This window comes from Eucyclogobius newberryi, unplaced genomic scaffold (genome assembly GCF_026437365.1).
Source record: "Eucyclogobius newberryi isolate DKJ021-1_F unplaced genomic scaffold, fEucNew1.0.hap1 SCAF_8, whole genome shotgun sequence".
NCBI classification, from domain to species: Eukaryota; Metazoa; Chordata; class Actinopteri; order Gobiiformes; family Gobiidae; genus Eucyclogobius; species Eucyclogobius newberryi.
This window is the reverse complement of record NW_027316500.1, coordinates 25237002-25256554: the sequence shown is the minus strand read 5'-3', so window position 1 is coordinate 25256554 and position 19553 is coordinate 25237002. Positions and strand designations below refer to the sequence as shown.

The 19553-nt window shown below is 41.5% G+C and overlaps 2 protein-coding genes across 8 annotated transcripts in view; both read left to right on the top strand.

The window, feature by feature from the left end:
* Positions 1 to 17527, top strand: part of zmiz1a (zinc finger, MIZ-type containing 1a) — a 127611-nt gene extending 110084 nt beyond the window's left edge. For 3 of the 7 annotated variants that reach the window (XM_072437208.1, XM_072437210.1, XM_072437214.1), the window contains 18 exons: positions 2313 to 2448; positions 4909 to 5023; positions 5124 to 5344; positions 6051 to 6252; positions 6393 to 6674; positions 6751 to 6930; positions 7062 to 7130; positions 7260 to 7422; positions 7529 to 7685; positions 8245 to 8455; positions 9356 to 9461; positions 9547 to 9707; positions 10531 to 10598; positions 11105 to 11173; positions 11256 to 11518; positions 12294 to 12466; positions 13573 to 13881; positions 14843 to 17527. In XM_072437208.1, coding sequence (XP_072293309.1) covers positions 2313 to 2448; positions 4909 to 5023; positions 5124 to 5344; positions 6051 to 6252; positions 6393 to 6674; positions 6751 to 6930; positions 7062 to 7130; positions 7260 to 7422; positions 7529 to 7685; positions 8245 to 8455; positions 9356 to 9461; positions 9547 to 9707; positions 10531 to 10598; positions 11105 to 11173; positions 11256 to 11518; positions 12294 to 12466; positions 13573 to 13881; positions 14843 to 14950 — 2993 coding nt within the window. In that variant the 3' untranslated portion in view covers positions 14951 to 17527. The remainder of the gene's footprint in view (positions 1 to 2312; positions 2449 to 4908; positions 5024 to 5123; positions 5345 to 6050; positions 6253 to 6392; positions 6675 to 6750; positions 6931 to 7061; positions 7131 to 7259; positions 7423 to 7528; positions 7686 to 8244; positions 8456 to 9355; positions 9462 to 9546; positions 9708 to 10530; positions 10599 to 11104; positions 11174 to 11255; positions 11519 to 12293; positions 12467 to 13572; positions 13882 to 14842) is intronic. The other 4 variants (XM_072437209.1, XM_072437211.1, XM_072437213.1 and 1 more) reach the window with 3 other exon arrangements.
* Positions 17528 to 17772: 245 nt separating this feature from the next.
* ppifa (peptidylprolyl isomerase Fa) lies at positions 17773 to 19305 on the top strand. Its single transcript, XM_072437216.1, has 6 exons — positions 17773 to 17957; positions 18062 to 18092; positions 18166 to 18254; positions 18330 to 18426; positions 18805 to 18880; positions 18954 to 19305. Exons 1-6 carry the CDS (start codon positions 17817 to 17819, stop codon positions 19087 to 19089), a joined length of 570 nt encoding a protein of 189 aa, XP_072293317.1. The 5' UTR covers positions 17773 to 17816; the 3' UTR covers positions 19090 to 19305.
* Positions 19306 to 19553: the final 248 nt, after the last annotated feature.

The following is a 19553-nucleotide window of genomic DNA, read 5'->3' as shown; positions in this document are numbered from 1 at the left end:
TCACTTTAGGAAATAACCCAGCAAACATTGGGAAAAAACGACAGATAAGATTAGATAGATTGACAGATAAACTATAGTCTCCCTAGTGTGATGTCACTTCCTGTCATTTTCTACAGTTTTCTCCACAAGTGCCCACTCAATTGGTTTAAAACTTAAATGTATAATTACAATAGGTATAAATACACCAAATAAAGTCAAAATTGGACAATCGTAAAACCTGTCATTAGGCTAATGCACATAATAACAAAACTATTTGAAAACGATTTAAAAAAAATAGTCCTGTTTATTCCAGTGTTCACACCTGCTCATTAGAGTATCTAGTTTATGATTATCTGTTATGTGTCTTTTTTTGCAAACCTGACCCCACTAAAACCTAAAAAGTTCTACTGTACAGTAATCCGAGCTATCTTTCTCCATTAAATGCAGAAGGGTATATTTTCCTTATTGTTGACTAAATGCAAACACTTATTCTATTGTCTTACCGCTGTTAGTACTTCACTACGACTACAGAAGGATTTCAGCCCATTTGATCTGATGAAAACGATGTAAAACGACTAACCAAGCTTGTAATTGGGATAATTGTCAGCTAATATCTCGACACAAACACTCTCGCTTGAATCTGTTGACATTTCCCTCTTCTGAGAGACTGACTCAAACAACCTCCTTTAAATCTCGCTTGTTCAAATAACATCCAATCCGACAACCCGCTGACTTTTAAAGCTGGGTGTTGACTGACAGTTTTAGGAAACGTAAAAATTGGGTCGCCGATCGCCCGAGGAGGGAAAACATCTTGTGTTTGCTCTTGCTTTGTCTTTTACCACAATGAAAAGCCTTTCCCAGTCTGATTAGTCTTTGTCCGTGGAGATTTCAGAGGCTGTGTGAAGCGTAACAGAAGACTAAAGTGATTATTTGTAGAATCTAGTGTTTGAGGATGTGTCTGCGGTGTCCTCTCTCTTCCTCCGTAGATTAGATCAGCTCTTATCGGCGTTTCCTCTGCATGCTGCGCACATTTCAGTTCAACCGAATCCGCTACTTGTGGCTCAAACTGGGAGGTCCTCTGCGTTAGATGGATTTCAGTGCGGCTCTGACACTGCAGGAGAGACTGTGATGTGGGAGATGGGCGATCAGCACAGACTGCAGCAGCACAGACAGCAGCACAGGGCAGGAGGCAGGCTTTTGTTCTGAGTAAGGCTGCCCTCTAGAGGATTGTGGAAGTCTAACTGATCTGTTCATTTCGTTTCAACGCTGGTGTTATTGGGAAGTTGTTTTAATGGGCATCTGCTTGTTTATTATCTAAGATTTTTCTCAAATACTGTTGTTTTTCTTGATTTTTTTTATTGCATATTTCTATTCTGCTGTTCTTGAATGTTGTTTTGTTGTTGTTTCTCCATTGTGGGACAAATAAAGGTTCTCAGTGGTAAAGTTGAGAGGTCATGGTGTCAACGTCAGTGTGGAGAAGACTGCAATGTAAATTTACTGTTGTCACAATTATCAACAATCAAAATGTAAAATAGTTTTACTTTCCCTTCACTCTCTCTAGTAATCGACTTGTCAAATGATTATTTCTATTGTCCAGTGAGACTTTCAAAATACATTTTTGACCAAATAAATGTTGAAATATGGTGACTGAATGCTTTTAGTTAGAGAATATGTACAAATAAAGTGTATTATTGATAGAATCAGAAATATTTCAGAATGTTTTGGCATTTTGATTTAATAATGTCTCTGTATTTGTAAAAAGAAGGTATTTTTTGTGAGTTTGCAAAGTCCAAATTCTATTATCAAAATTTGACTATAATTATCTGTTATAGTGGACTAGTTATGATTAGTTGATTCATTGATGCAGCCCTACTGTCTAATAATTATACCTGTTGTTTTTTCCCTTTGGCCCTATGATTCAACGGTGATTTGAATCCATTTGATTTTTAATTACTGATTCGATTTCATTCACATTGATTTGATGTTATATTTCTTTACAATTCAGTATATTATGAGCTATAATATCACAATTTTGATGATTGGAGAAACCAACATTTTGCCATCTCCCGTTCCTCTCAACATTACTTAACCCATTCTGTCACTCAGCTTTAGCTTGTCTAGTCGCTTGCTGCTGTCATTTGTTGATTATAATTTGCATTTTAAGTGTATTTCATAATCAGACTTGTGAATGTACGTCTAATTGCATGAACAGGAATGACAGAAAGGCTGTCACACACACACACACACACACACACCACAGCCCACCGTGTCCTCCGTGTCCTCCTTGTCCTCCGTGCTGCGGCTCTAACACATTCACATATTGTTTCCTGTAGCCCTGCTGTCGTCGTGGTGCGAGGAGCTGGGTCGTCTGCTCCTGCTGCGTCATCAGAAGAACCGGCAGAACGAGCCCCCGGGAAAAGTGCCCATGCAGCCCAGTCTGAACAGCATGAAGCCCGGACTCACGCACAGGTCAGTAACAAGGAGTCCAGCAGATACAGGGAGACGCATCGCATTACAAATATAAATATATGTATATGACATTATGAATGAGGAGTGTTTATTGTACTCGCTGTTTTAAGAATGTTTTCTGGCTCACGAATGGGGCCAGTATCCCAGTGGGAACTTGACATGACGTCCATTTTTTTGCATTTCTACTTCCTAAATAATATTTTTCTTCCTTCAAAATTCATCTCAACCGTGGGCAAAATAGTCTTTGTATTTTGAATCAAAAACACTCCGATATCCTGCGGTGTGACAGTAATACTTTTCTTTAAACAAAATCTGGTGAGTCACTTGTGTCAGAGGCAGTTCATAAAAGTGTTGGCATAAAGATAAGAATGTATTCATTATTTACTAAAATTACACTCTCTACTTTATATAAAAACAAACCTAAGATTGAAGTTAAGTGCTGTAATCCAAAGTGTGTCCTGTGGTGCGACATGAAGAATCACATTTAGAAATCACATGTTTACAGCAAAACCAGAAGGAGGATCTGTCATAATACTTCAGGACAAGCTCTGGGCTTCTGGGTTTTCTCAGAAAAACATTGAACACGCAGCTTTATTTTTCTATTTCCTTGTTTAAAGAATATCCTTTAGGATGGGACAGTAACATCATGATTAAAAGGTTAGGGTTAGAATAAATATGAATTAATTAAAAAATATAGACTGCAAGACAGAAGAAGACACCTTCAACACCTCCTAACGTTACGCATACCCACATATACTGTACATTTATTTGATTTACTTTATGTGTGAAATACAAAGGGCCAAAAGTGACCAATTGCCTCAAAGTTGTTCACAGTTTTATGTCATTTAGTTTTTATACTAATCCAGGAGTGCTTCTCTGCATCAGGTTGTGATCATTTCAGTCCTTAAATGACTTTCACGATGCTTTTAATCGATTTTATTTGCAGCCAGAGTTTTTTTTTATTCAGTGTGAAAGACCAATTCTAGGATGTACAAAAGTAGTTTTGTGGTAGGATTTGTTTTATTAGTAGTAATGTTAAATACAGTCAAATACAGTCTCTAGAATTATTTTTATGAACTTCCAAATCGACCGAGCACCTTTAAAAGCTGCTCTTAACTCGGTTCATCTTAACTGTTGCCCCGACACAATAATGTAACTTCTCCATGATTGTCAGTTCTTTAGTTCCTGGAAGGATTTGGATCAATAGTGGGATATTTAAAGATGCACTCTCCCCTTGTTATACCTGGCTGAATCATTAAGCTGATTTGAACCGCCGCCAGCGAGAGTGTTTTTCAAGACAAAGTGCCAGTTTGAAAAGTGTGCAAAAAAGAGCAGGAGAATTCCTTTTTATTATTGTTGAGGAGACTCTGGGCGGAGCGCCGTGGACATTGGAGAAGTGAAGTCATGTTTGGTGGAACATTTTGTGCTTGTGATAGAGATGGAGTCGGCTGCCAAGTGCTCCCTCTGTGTGTGTCTGCTGAGGATTTTTGGGATGATGTTGGAGTTTTATGAGGAAATATTGAACACGCCGTCCAGTCCAAAACGCTAACCTCTGAACAAAAACAAGCCCCCTTCCCAAATCCTTCCCCGCTCCTTGGCCCAGAGCCCAGAGCCCGATAGTTTGAGCAGTTTGAGATGCCAAATGGAGACTTGCAGTTGTCGTTATCTGGAGGAAGTCTGTGCGTGCTGCAGTATGTTTCTGTTCAGCAAGAGCATTTTATCATTTGTATTTTTAACCATATATTTTTTATTTTATTTTGATAGATAGACATTTTTTGAAGCTGTGCAGTGTCAGTAGTAGACAGTAGTATTCTTGTCTTTGTTGTGTCCTTATTACTACATAGTTTGTTTTTCTGTTGCCATCCCAACAATCTTTGGGCTTCTAGTTTCATTGAGATTTGGGCTGAAAAAAAATGTACTAGTCTTTTTACTTTGCAGACATATCCAAAGTAAAGATTTATTCTAAAATGTATTTGATTTTGAAGTGAAAACAACAATGATCTAGTCAAGAACATCATGGATAAGTGGCTTTTTCTGCACAAACTGGTAGCATAATGTGATTATCTTTTATTTATCATGATTATTCAATTACATTAAATTATTATCTACACAACAAAATGATTGTTCATTGTGCAATCCCTGAAATGTACACAGAAATACTGCCTCCTGCCTGTGGGCAAAATATCAAAATGTAGATATTATTGTCAGTGTTGTTAATGATATGTATAGAGAAGAATCGAGATGTACATTTTTGTCCATATCATATGGACACATTAGTCCTGTAACTGAGAGATCAGTTCTAAAAATGGAAAGATCTGATCTACAAATGTAAAACATGTTTTAAAGCTGCTCATCTCACTTTCCTCACTTGAACTGAAAACATATTTCTTGTTTAATGAAGATAGTTTCTTTTCTAAAGTCTTGGATGTTGAAGTGTGCCTTGTTTGCTCTTCTCTGCAGTGATGGGTCATTTCCTTACGACTCTGTGCCCTGGCAACAAAACACTAACCAGCCTCCTGGGTCCTTGTCTGTGGTTACGACAGTGTGGGGTGTCACCAACACCACACAGAGCCAGGTAGCTTCATTAGAGCGCTGCATGCTGACTGATGAATTCAATTACTTCTTACCTCCGTCGCTGAACTGTTAAACTTCTACGGTATTGTCTTATGTTGCAGGTTTTGGGGAACCCGATGGCAAACAATAACAACCCCATGAATCCCGGAGGAAACCCGATGGGCACAGGAATGTCGGGCAGCGGAGGAGGCATGAACTCGCCGCAGTTCAACGCACAGCAGCATCAGTTTCCAAGCAAAGGAGGCTCCAACCAGGCCTACATGCAGCAGGGCATGTACGGCCGGCCGGGCTACCCAGGAGGCCCCGGGGGGTACAGTGCCAGGTAACACAAGCTCACACGCTCCTGCAAACTGCATGACCTGAAGTCTGCTTTCATTCTACTGCTGCTACTCAATACAGCCACCTCAGCACTGCACCTCAGCTCACTGCTATTGATGCGAAAGTAGGGTTTCAAAATGCAAATAAACAAATACTAACCCAGACTTAAAGTAGTATTAGTAGTGGTAGAAGTATACAAAAACAAAACTGGACTTTTCCTCATGATCGTACTTTATCTGTACCAGTACAAGACCACTGGAAGCATAAAGAAATTATTATTATTTTGTGTTTAAAATTGCAGTCTATTTTTCAAATCATATGGTATCGAGCATCAAACTTATTATATAAAGTTTAGTATCATGGCAATGCAAACACAAATGGACCTTTTTCTATTATTGTGAAATCTTAAATGTTCATCCAAACCATAAGTGACTGATTGGTGTGATTACATTGCTCTCATTTACACATATTAATTGTAATTGCGTTTTTAATGACACCTTAGATTTAGTATTTGCACTTTACTGTGTTAAAGAGATGAAGTGTGTAGTGCGTATTTAGCCAAGTTCTGCCATTACTATGCTACTGCTGCTGCTAAAGCTCTTTTTTTGCAGTATCTTTTTAAATATTGAATCAGTTTGGAGAAAGTTAAAAGCACAACCTGTAAATGACTCTCCAAAGTGACTGTATCCTCTCTTTTTTCTGCTGTGCAGTTATTCTGCAGGTCCAAACTCGGCTCCTGGAGGGATGGGCATGCCGTCTCATACTCGGTCTCCCGGTGACTTCACACAGCCGGCCGCCGCCGCTGCAGCTGCTGCTGTCGCCGCTGCTGCTGCCACAGCAACAGCCACGGCAACCGCCACGGTGGCAGCGCTGCAGGAGACCCAGAATAAAGAAATGAATCAATACGGACAGGTAGAGCGCCAGTGCACACCTGCTAACAGACTGTGGAGCTCATAGAAGATGACTACATTAGAGCACATATAGAGCTATAGAAACACAGAGCTCCTGCTGATAATCTTACATTCAGCATTTAACTCTGCTTTTCCCTCTAGATGTGTTCGTCATTTCAAATGGGCCCCACACAAGCTTACAACAGCCAATTCATGAACCAGCCTGGCCCCAGAGCGCCCCCTGGAGGCATGAACCCTGGCAACATGGGATCGGGCATGAATAATCCCAACATGAGCGGACCTCCCATGGGCATGAGCCAGGTCCGAGCACCCGGCATGGGCCCCTTCGGAGGGCACGGCCAGAGGATGCCCCAGCAAGGCTACCCCGGAGGTCCCAGACAGGGCATGCCCATGCAGGCCATGAAGAGGCCGTACCCCGGAGATGTGAGCAGACATATTCTCAGGCTTCATTTAGAGAATGTCTCCTTCATCTGAGACTTACACAGTGCTGTTTTTGCAGGGAGGTTATGGGGGTCAGCAATATGGACCTAACAGTCAGTTCCCACCTCAGCAAGCGCAGTACGCCTCCTCCAACGTATCCAGACCGCTCCCTTCTCCAAACTACCCTGGGCAGAGGATGCCAGGGCAGCAGGGGCAGGGCCAGTACCCCCCTGGAGTGCCAATGGGCCAGTACTACAAGGTAATAGACTTTTTATTTGCACTTTTGTCCACACGTATAGTTGTGAAATGTTGTGGTTGACATACACTAGACATCACAAAACCGATTGACTTTGCACAAAACTAATTGCATGTGTTTATTCAAATTTATAGCCTGAGCCTTTTAATGGTCAGAGCAACAATTTCTCTGGAGGAGGTTACTCTTATGGCCAAGGGAATGGGGTATGTGTTGCTTTAAATATCCAAAGTCAATTGATTTGGTTTCATCAACTTGTAGCATGTTTTGTCTGAGTTCTTAGTGCTTTAACTCAACCTCTTTAACATCTGTATTTATTTGTCCGTGTCTTATAGCCCAGGCCGGGTAACTACCCTCACTCACCCGTCCCTGGAAACCCCACGCCCCCCATGACCCCAGGAAGTAGTATACCCCCATACCTGTCGCCCAACCAGGACGTCAAGCCCCCGTTCCCCCCTGACATGAAACCAAATCTGACAGCGCTTCCGCCCCCTCCAAGTAAGTTTTACACATCGATGAATAAGCCTAACATGTTGTGGGGTTTTTGTTACATGCTTTGCGCCCATTTGTACGTCATTTGAATATGTGTGTTAATCTCTTGAAGATAATCCCAATGAAGAGCTCCGTCTGACATTCCCGGTCAGAGATGGTGTGGTGCTGGAGCCTTTCCGCCTGGAGCACAACCTGGCTGTCAGTAACCACGTCTTCCACCTCCGGCCCTCCGTCCACCAGACCCTCATGTGGAGGTCAGTCCTGGCACAGTTAAGATAACTCTATATAATAGATATTTATTTGAAAATGATTATTTCCACTGTGAATCTCCCCCATTGTATTGCCTTAAGTATTCTGCAGCGAGGTTAAAGTGTGTTATTATGATTAGTGCTTAGTTTGATCGGTTGGTATCCGTGGTAAATAATGATCATAGTTTCACATCAGTCAAGTGTCAGTTTGTGAAGAAAATTTGAAAATGAAATGTGAATATATTTACAGGAAGAAGATCCGAGTTCTAAAACAGACCATTTACACACAACTGACTCATTTTTTTGTTTAAACATTCATGTACCACAATAAAGGTGTTATCAGGTATTATAATTTGTCAATCATAACTTCATAAAGGTTCGGGCCCTTGTTTACAGTTTGGTTGCTAGGTAACCATTGTGCAACCTATGTCTGCTCATGTCCAAGCAGGAAAAGTTATAAACTTCGCCAAAATTGTCAAACTGGGAAAAATAGGCAAATCTTTTCAGTAAATAATCATGTTTGAGTGAAGTGTACAGCTGACCTGTCATATGCACCCGTCTCTTCTTCTGGTGCTCGTAGGTCCGACCTGGAGCTGCAGTTCAAGTGCTACCACCACGAAGACCGGCAGATGAACACTAACTGGCCGGCGTCGGTGCAGGTCAGCGTGAACGCCACGCCCCTCACCATCGAGAGAGGGGACAACAAGACCTCCCACAAGCCCCTGCACCTAAAGCATGTGTGTCAGCCCGGGAGGAACACCATCCAGATCACCGTCACCGCCTGCTGCTGCGTGAGTACTGCAGCAACGGTCAGCTTCAGACCGACCGGTGCTCTGAGAGGAACTGCTAATGAGATACAGTAGATGAAGTAATGCACAAAGCGAAGAATAAAAGATGTAACACTTGTTTTTTTCGTGCCCGTATCACAAGGAACAGTTTTGTGTTTCCGTCTGTGGTGTGAAACTGCACAAATATGAGAATAACGGGTAACGCTTTCAAATAAGGTTTTTTAGTGAACTATTTATAAGTTGTTAGTAAGCATAAGGTTGTTTTAAGATCTTATAAGGCATTTACCAGCATTTAATACATGATTATTGTTGTGTTAATGGCTTATTAACAATACAAAATGTCTCACTGTGGGGAAATCTTAAGAAGCATTCAAACATAAAAACATCCATCTCAAATATGTCGCTCTCTGGAATGAGCTCCCTGCGCAGCTTAGACAAATTGAGTCACTTTCTGTTTTTAAGCCTTCTTTAAAAACTCACTTTTTATCACTGGCTTTTTAATACAAGTAGTAATGTTGACTTTAGTTTTTAGTTTTTTCAAATTGTGCATTTTATCTGTTATTTTTACATTGTCTTATGTGCATTTGTGTATTAAGCACTTTCCTCGACTTTAACATGCTCTATAATTACATTTGGTTGGATTGGAAATAAGGTTTCAAATATTTAAGCACATCTAGAATTAAAACACACTAAACACTTAATAGAATCAAATACAACACAATGTCAGCGATGGAAATAAGGAGGAGAATGGTGAGGCTGATGGTTCTAGAAAGGTTAAAGGAAAGAAGAAAGAAAGGTTGAATCAACAAATACATTGAAACAAAGCTAAAAGATAATAAAGGAGGGATGGTTCGTTCATGGTGGCGTCTTGTGTTTGACGTGGCGCTCTGTCTTGTGTCGCAGTCGCACCTGTTTGTGCTGCAGCTGGTGCATCGGCCGTCCGTGCGCTCCGTCCTCCAGGGCCTGCTCAAGAAGAGACTGCTGCCCGCCGAGCACTGCATCACCAAAAGTAAGCCCCGCTCCGCTTCTCACCGCCGCATCTCCTAATCTCTCAAACGCGTGCAGCTTTTAAACGTGCAATCGTGTCTCGACAGTCAAGAGGAACTTCAGCAGCGTGGCAGCGTCGGCGGGGAACACCACTCTCAACGGCGAGGACGGAGTGGAGCAAACGGCCATCAAAGTGTCCCTGAAGTGTCCCATAACGTTCAGACGGATCCAGCTCCCGGCGCGAGGCCACGACTGCAAACATGTCCAGGTTTGTAGGAGAGAAGAACCAAGAAAATGATAATGATTATGATTCTTAAGCAAAGAAGAAGCCAATTCAGTTCAGTCTTCACTCCAAAGCTGTGAATCTTTTTGTAAAAGACTGTTTATGTCACATTAAAGAGGACATATCATGCTAAATCAACTTTAATGAGCTTTTGAACCTTATTATAATGGTGTTTCCTCATCATTAGTTTACTCACATTTGTGTTTTGATTGATTCCTGCATGTTTAAATAGGCTCAAGAGTTCAGAAATGTCCTGTTTTCACCTTCCCCCTATCACCGCCCACATCCCTGTACTTAGTTGTGATTGTTTGAAAAATGGAGACAGCTAAAATGTAGAGTTCTAAGATGTCACTTGGCGTCAACAACAAAAAACATGTCAATTAAAACCTGCTCCTTTTTACAGTGAAATGTCCCAGTGAAGGGGCGGGGCTTATCGGTTGTGCCGTTTTGAACAGGAAGTCAGCTGTCACATTTCTATTATCAAGCTGTTGCAGACCAATATTGCGGTTTATAATCAACAGAATATGCAATGATGATGTACTGATGTTATAGTTCAATACTAAAAAGTATCTTAAAAAAAGCATAATACGTCTCCTTTAACTTTACTTTATCATTCACAAAGTTAGATTTCATAAAACATTTCATAAAACATACCTCACATACTTGAGCAATGGTGATCAACTGTACAATGCGAATGAAATAGAATAAAGAGATTCACAGTTTTATTTTATCGTGTATTTTTTTGTATAAAGTCGTGCTACCGTTTGTATCGCTGTGCAGCACTTTAGCATCTGTTTTGTGTCTGCAGTGTTTCGATTTGGAGTCGTACCTTCAGCTGAACTGTGAGAGGGGGACGTGGAGGTGTCCTGTATGCAAGTGAGTGGCAAAGACTATCACTGAATACACTACTGCATTTAAATACTCATCGAAGTCGTAAGTGATTGCACATATATCAATGGAATTAGCCCTGGAATAAAAAAACAACCCTTTCACAATAAAGGGCGGATTAAATGCAGTTGAAAAGTGTGTCGCGAGGTGTTAACTATTGTATTTGAATTTGACTTTTAACATCTGTTCAGTCAGTGTTTAAATAAAGCTGCACATGGTCAATTCCTGGAGTGGAATGAACACGATAATGACTAAATCAACTTCCGTAAACAAGAGATAGAGCGAGAATTTAATCATTTTGGAAGCGCAATATTTATCGTATGTATAATTTATTGTTATATTTTTGTAGTACAGTCAGTCAAATAAGTCACTGTTTCATTCTGTTATATATTTATTGTTGTCCTGTAACAATACATTCAGTTCCTTATTATGTAAATGCAAAAGTAAATAGTCTTTGTTTTGATGCTGACTGTGCGGCGTGTTTGTCTGGACAGTAAAACGGCGTTACTAGAAGGTTTGGAGGTGGACCAGTACATGTGGGGAATCCTCAACGCCATTCAAAAGTAAGACGCTTTCGTCGCACGTTCCCGAGCGTTTTGTGTCCTTCGTATCCCTCTGACGTCTCTCCGCTCGTCCCGTTGGCAGTTCGGAGTTCGAGGAGGTGACCATCGACCCCACGTGCAGCTGGAGGCCGGTGCCCATCAAATCGGAGCTGCACATCAAAGAGGACCCCGACGGACCCCTGGCCAAGCGCTTCAAGACCATGAGCCCCAGCCAGATGACCATGCCCAACGTGATGGACATGATCGCTCAGCTGGGGCCGGGGCCCGGTCCTGGAGTCCAGGGGCCAAGTCCGTACCCGCCACACCCGGGACAGCACGGCAGCGGCAACGGGGGAGACTACCCAGGTAACAGGCTCAAACGTCAGTCACACTTCTGCTTCTCAGTTTGTCTCCATGACGTGCATGAAATATACTGTTCAGTCACGATTCCATTCTTATCGCGATACATAAGTCGACATTTCAGTTTGATTTCGATTTGTTTGGGCTTCAGAAGAACAAAATGACAATATTGCTGCTTTAAATGAGTCAGGGTGTGATAATTCAGGAATGTTCTTGTTTATTTAATTCATTAATATTTTATTTTTAGGCCACAGCTCGGAATCTTTAGTCATTGCAAAAAATGAATTCTGCCTCATAAAGAGCCTGAGAGTTTATGATATTTACACCATCGGAACTTACTTTAGTTATAAGAAGTACAAATATCTAGGGCTTTACACTAAACTTGTGTGAATTACGAGAACCTTTATCTAATTCCACATAAAGCTAAACGTGGTTTTAGAGCGTCATTCAGCGTAAAATAAAGAGTGACAGAAGGATAAAACCCTCCTCTGTTAGAATATAGCAGTAATCGTCTAAAGAACAGCAGGCTTAACCTTTTCTAACTGCACCAAAATTAAATATGTTGAGATTTGTCCCATCCCGAGTAGATCTAAAACATAAAACATATATATTTATGCCTGTTGTCAAAATCAACAGTTAATTGAGTGTTATGTCAGCAGCTCTCGCATCCGTTACTTACTCCAGTGACTCATGTACATTTCATTACGTTTGTTCACAGTATTTTAATAGAATGTCTCCTTCTGTGCTCGGCTTTAATGTGGTTGTGATTGTTGTGTTGCAGGCAGTTACCACGGACAGGGTGGCTTTGACTTCCCCCATGGTAACCCTGGAGGGGTTGGAGGAGGTCCCCCGATGAACGACTTCATGCACGGGCCCCAACTGTCGCACCCCCCTGACGGGCCCGGGGGTCTGCTGTCCCAGGACAAGCCCCTCAGCCACGTCATGAACGAGGCTGTAAGTACAAGTGCCACCACAGCTATTATGTGTGTGTTGTCAAACTGAGGAATTGGCTCCACACGTTTGAAGGATATTTTGGCAATGATAATGAAATAGTTCTGTTCTCATGTGACCTGATAAAGCTCAAGATCTTTCTATGACAATTCAGGAAAGGTCTGATTTGATTCTGTTTATGGTTTGTTTTTGTTTTGTCTCTTACAATAGTTGCTGAAATTAGTATCTAGTTTATATATCAGTTTTATTACAGATGTTTTGATACTTTTGACAAATCCAGTTAAAGTACCACTTTAATTTAACTTATCTGGTCTAACCGGCCCTAGCTCTAAACTAAGAATAAATCAGATTTAGGAAACTAGGGTTGCATTCACACTAGCACATTGACCACACAAACCAGAACTAAACCTGAAACTAAACTTGCATCAGGATAAAACAAAGAATAAAACAAGACCAAACCAAGTCTACACGAGGATGAAAATGAGACCAAATAAAGTGTGAACACACCCTAGGTCTGTACAAGGTCTTAACTGAGTCGAACCAGCTCAACATTGGGATTTTATCAGGTCTAAACCAGGACCAAATACATCTTAACTTGAACTAAACCAGTCCATGAACCAGAACCGACACTGCAGAACCACGGCCCTGTCATTTCAAACGTCCTGCTGGGACTCCTCAAATGGAGCTAATAGAATGTGCTGAGCTGTGACGCCATGTTGTGTCCCACAGTAGAGGGGTCCTGTGGGGTCCTGTGGGGGGTCCTGTGGGGGGTCCTGTGGGGGTCCTGTGGGGGGTCCTGGGGGGTCCTGTGGGGGTCCTGTGGGGGTCCTGTGGGGGTCCTGTGGGGGTCCTGTGGGGGTCCTGTGGGGGTCCTGTGGGGGGTCCTGTGTGCAGCAGCATGTGTCACGCTCACATGTCGGTGTACTGTGTCAGCTGTACGTGTCTCTGCTCCTGCTCCACTTTAAAGGCCTGTTCCATATTATTCACGCTGGACTCATTCCACTCTCTCTCTCTCTCTCTCTTTCTCTCTCTCTTCGTTCCCACGCGCCCCCTCCCCCTCCCTCCCCCTCCTCCCCCATCACTGCCCCGCCCCTCCCCTGCACTTCCAGATGTCCCACCCCGATCAGACCCATAGCTCCATGCAGCCGAGCTTGCATGCATCTCCCCACGCCGGCAGCCAATCGGGGCTGCCCTTGCATCACAGCGGCCAATCAGGGCAGCCCCTGCATCACAGCGGCCAATCATCGCAGCCTCCTCGGCAGTCGCAGCCGCCTCCTCCTGCGCAGCCCCCGCCTCCTCAGCCGCAGCAGCAGCAGCCTGGCCAGAACAGTCACCCACACAGCGAGCTGAACTTTAACCCCTCGTCAGACGGCTCGCTGGGTCAGGGAGCGCAGGACATGCCTGAACCCTCGCTGGATGTAAGTGTGCGCTCATCAGCTTTGTGTGCTGCCCTGCACTCATCTGTGTGTGCTTCTTACAATATCAGTCCTCCAGAGTGTTAGAGAAGAGAGTGGATCTTCTCTCACAACTGGACTATTCATTTGTGGATTGATTTCATACATTTTCATTTGTTTTTTGACATTTTGATGTAATTATGTGGCTGTTTTTGTTATAAAAGGTGTTTGGCATGTGTTTTACACGCTGTATAGTCCAGATAACAATTATTAATCATCAAAATATGATAAGTCATGCTTATTCTGATTTGTTGTTGCCCTTGTTACTAACGATATCAAATTAGGGCCAATTGTAAAACCTCTCAAATCTCAAATAGTACATGCCATGTACTATTACAGAATTGTTCCCAAGTGAAACTGCCATGTCGTCAAGATATCATCACAGTGTAACAGGATAAGTATCCATATTGTTATTAGAAGATACAAAAAATAACTATAACACAACTGTGGCAACAAAATGAATGGGTTTAAGTTAAAAAGTTGAAAATAATTATAAATCCAGAAAATGACCTTCCTTATATCTCAGGAGAAAAAACAATCATTGGCTCTGTGCTCAGCAGCGGCTCATGCGTCTTAAAGTGACACAGTGTTAACATCGAAACACAAAGGGTCGTCCAGCAAATATTTACATATAAGTAGTAAAATATTACATTTTTAGCACGTTATCAGAGACTCAACTCGCTGTCCATTGCCTGATCTGTCAGGATTTATTGATTTTAGAGCGACTTTGCGAAAACCCCATAGAGACAGGAAGTGGTGATGCTAACACTGAGCTAGCCGGTGCCATTGCGCACAGAGCCCGTTCCATTGACATTTCCATACTACCAAAAATTCAACGAGATTCAACAACGCTCATCTGCACCTGTGTTTGTAACTTCAGCATTTTTAGCATCTTTAGCTCACTCTTGCTCCTCTCTGTCCACAGCTGCTTCCAGAGCTGGCCAACCCGGACGAGCTCCTGTCGTACCTGGACCCCCCGGACCTCCCCACCAACAGCAACGACGATCTGCTCTCCCTCTTTGAGAACAATTAGACTCCTTTTTTCTATCTTTTCAGACTCACCTCACCCACCTCCAACCTGCTTCCTATGCTCATGCACACTTGCACTCACAAAGACCTCCACGACTGTATGGCATAGGAATACAAGCGGAGGGATAAACACGCAAAAAGACACCTATATATATATATATATACATATATATATATACGGAACTGGGAGGCAGATGTTCTATTACGCACTCCTTTTTTTCTACCCAAATGTACAAGATTCAACGCACCAGTTCGTCACACCAGACTATCTCTCTCTCGGGCCATTTTGGCGGGCACTAGTGACATATTCTATACATCTACCGATATTTGTGACTTTGAAACCGTGCAGCTATAATCACGTCTAAAAAGAAACACCAACATGGAAGAGGAAAAAAAGTGTTGTAGCTTTTTTTAATCATTTTGTGTAAAAACAAAAAACAAGAGAGACACGATTATGAGGGAAAAGGTTGAGTGTTTATATCTGATTTCGAAAAATGTGTTCTTCCAAATTTCTTGGCACACGCCGTGACTTTTATGACCCCTGCTTCCTGGCTTGTGCATGAATGTAATGTGTGGATGAAGAATGAATGACAGAAAGAAAGAATGAATGACAGAATGAATGGCTTTTCCCATAGACTGAAACTGGAACTCCTCCTCATCCGACTCCGCGCACTGAAAGACCGAAAAGCCAAGTGTAGACATCAGGTGTGCTCGCGTTTGTGAATGTTTTATTTCCTTTGTTTTTTGTGTGAATTTTATGGGGAGAAATCATGGCTGAAGAATGAAAATGACTCATGTTTTTTATTTACCATCCTGGCCGCATAAACTATGGTATTTATTGTCCGCTCTTCTTCGTCCACTTCTCCTAATGTGCATGTGTGCCAATGGCTACCAATGTCCTTGTCCAGCTTCAATGTGCTTCAACAAATCATATTTATTATTTTATCGCAAATTCACGTGTACATTTTTATTTTTATTTTATATTGTTGTTTTTATTTTCCCCATTCGGATATACTGTCCATCACCAAAGCTGTCCTATCCTACTTCTTGTAAAAGCTGGATAACAACATCTTTCTGACAACTTTTCCAAAATGGCTGTATTTTATAGAAGTGTCCGTGTGGTCGTATTGATGTTGATTTTTGTTACTGTTGAACTGTCTTTTAGGGAAAGAAAAAAACATCGTGCATGATCCAACAGTGTTTCCAGACCTGTTGTATATACCCATGTGAATAGCTTGTGTCTGTAAAGTACTGGACCTTTCTATTACTGCTACATGGTACTGTGTAGGCCCTACACATACACGTACGCACTTGTGAAACAAATCCACTGGCCTTCTACTGTGTGCCCTGTCACCCCAAACTATTTTACTTTTATAGGCAATCACAATACTCTGTCCTAGTCCAAATTATTGTTAATGCAGTTTAGAGGTGCATAGATTTTTTTATTGAGAAATAATAATGCTTATATTTGAACATTGCCCATTGTATTTAAATGTGCGAACATGTCCTTGAAATTGTTTCAATCTACTCAAAAATGAACATTTTCTATTTTTTTAATGGCATTTTATATTTTTTCATCTTTAAGTTATTATTGCCCTGATTTTATTGGTCTAATTGAGTTTACATACATTTATGCATTACAGTATATGAATTAGGACCTTACTGTGTGCACACTAAGTATCCCTCTCTGATTGTAAACCCTTAGGACACCGGTGAAGGATGTGTTCTGTCGTTCTATGTGGAGACAAAGCACTGCTGCATGGAGAGCCTGATCCATACACAGTGTAACTGTAAGCTTTCACTAAATCCTGTCTAGGAGCCCAGGGCTCTAGGCCCATCACAGTGTCTGATCACAGACAGCAGAAAGGAGGTGGCAAATCAAAAGAAAATCCAATGAATATGTTCAAATGAGTAGAGGAAGAACCCTCCGTAGGGTGTTGGGTTTGGTGGTATCACATAAGTGTATATAATGTAAATGACAAATAGAGACACGTTAACAGAAATGTATTCATTTTCTCCAGGGGGAGTGTGCATAGTGTATTTAGAATTTGTAAAGCTTGCATCCTCCTGTCACATTGGATTGGGAAAATGAGTCTGTGTTTGTCTGTGCAGACCGCTAACACGCCTGTTCATGTATGTAAAATACTTTATGTATCCCTCCACAGGGTTTCTAAGAAAAAACACTCTTGCTTTGTGTAATATTCAACTTCCGTGTATTTCTCTATGACCTGTGTACTTTATAAAGGTGCTACTAAAGTATCACAACATTTTGAGGTAAATTGGGACTTGGAGACACAAAGCCATGGGAGGCTTTCTACAGCTGTTTCCAAATTTACACTTTGTAAAACTTTGTCAAATTTATAATTTTTATGCAATTTGGCAAAATCTGCTATAAAGGTACAATCTGAAATGATTGGCACAACAGGTGGCAGTTGTCTCTTTGGTTTGTACATTCTATGTACAATCATTTCATATTCTAAACTGGTCAGAAAACATTGTGATTTTTAGTGTTGCAAATCTGTATGTAGTTAGATGATGTGACATCCTAATATTTATCTAATAAATATGTATTCAGACGAAACACTTCCAACTGTGTGTTTTTGTTCTTCTCTGCTTGAATTACACATTTATATGCGGAAGCTTTTGTTATTTCCAGGATGTCATCAGTTGTAACCTTTATCTCATGCTGTTCTTTCTATTGTTTCTTTTTGCTTTAAACAGACGGATCATACCGTGAGCTAAATACCTTAAGTCTCCAGGTGGTGTCGCTGTTCACATGCGTCACTGATCACGCAGGTGACGTCACATGTAAACACGGAAGCGCAGCTGCTTCTCCTGAAATGAAGAGGTGATGTTATCATGGATCTAGGATGTTACAGGTAAAAAACCGCCTGAGGTTCAGCTCAGTGGCGCTGGCCGCGGTCAGACTCTTCTCTGGACCCGCCAACAACCCCGTGGTGTTCCTGGACCTGGAGGCGGACGGTGAGCCTCTGGGCAGAGTCATTATCGAGGTATTAGCATTAGCATTAGCCTATAAGAGTTAGCTACGCGCGTGCACATGAGTCGTGCTCTTTAGTCTTTAAGTGTTGTCAATAACATGTCATTATTTTTACAGTTGTATGCAGACTATGTGCCAAAGACAGCTGGTAGGTCTGTTCTTTGAAGACATAATGTTTCTTTTAACATTTATTCATTCATCGATTATTGTCCCGTTCACAGAAAACTTCCGCGCTCTGTGCACAGCAGAACATGGCTTTGGATACAAGGGTTGTGTGTTCCACAGGATCATCCCAGAGTTCATGTGTCAGGTGTGTGAGACATTCAATATGGACCAGAGGACCTTTCATACATGATGCTTTACTGCTGTTACTATTGCTTTTCAGGGAGGAGACTTCACCAATAATGACGGGACAGGAGGGAAATCTATTTATGGAACAACTTTTAAAGATGAAAACTTCAAGTTAAAACACACTGGTCCAGGTTCGTCACATACACACAAACCGTGTGAAACCTGCACCATTTGCAATAGAATAGAAATAGGACTTAATAAAAAAGCCACTGTATTGGTTTTCTCTGTTCTCCATTATTGCACGTATGTTGCAGTGCGGTAGTACAGCTGTTTGTCCACTAGATGGCAGAGCATGCAATCTGTGAATACACTGCAGTGAAGGGAATTTAATACAAATCTTGGGCCATTGACCTTTTTACCATATTAACAAACTAAAACATTTTTTATCATCAACATAGCTCTTTATTCATTGAGGTGTTGACTTTGTGCCAGTCCATTTTGTGTTCATAGAGGAATGAACATTTGCTTAACTTAAACGTGTTCTCATTAATATTGGTACATTTCTGCAGGTAATCTTTCAATGGCAAATTCAGGCCCCAACACAAACGGATCCCAGTTTTTCATCTGTACCAAGAAAACCGAATGGTAATGAATGAGTTGTTACTTTTGAACCCCTTTGACAGCGACATGCACTGACTTAAGCCTCTGTGTCCCTCAGGCTGGACGGCAAACATGTGGTGTTCGGTCAGGTAAAAGAGGGGATGGATGTGGTCACCAAAATGGAGTCCTTTGGTTTACATGACGGCGGAGTGCTCAAGAGAATAGTTGTTGTGGACTGTGGGCAGATCAAATAAGCCATTATTCATGAGTCACTATGCAGCAACTTTAATATTACCTCAGTCCTGTCTTCCATTTCTTTACACTTGATGGAGAATTCTAACAAGATGCAAGTAGCTTTTAATACGAAGTCAAGAAACACTCACACTCGGGTTAAAGTGTTGCCTGATATTTAAATGTCTGTATGTTGTAATATGAAGGATGTACTGCCAAATAAAGCCATGTTAAGATCATTTTCAGCTCGTTTCTGTTCAACTCTAAATGTCAGAAAGAATTCCAATTGTAAAAGTTTCATTGTCATCTGAAATTCATCTAAAATTCATGTAGACCAAACTCAAATATTGCCAGTCACTTGTTTAATTGTTATGTGCTCTGGGAAGTTTTAATAGATATTTGTAACAGACTTCCTTTCCCCAGACAAAGTAACAGTGTTTAGAATGAATTCTCCCAGTGGGATATGTCCAAACTCTTAGAAGCCAAA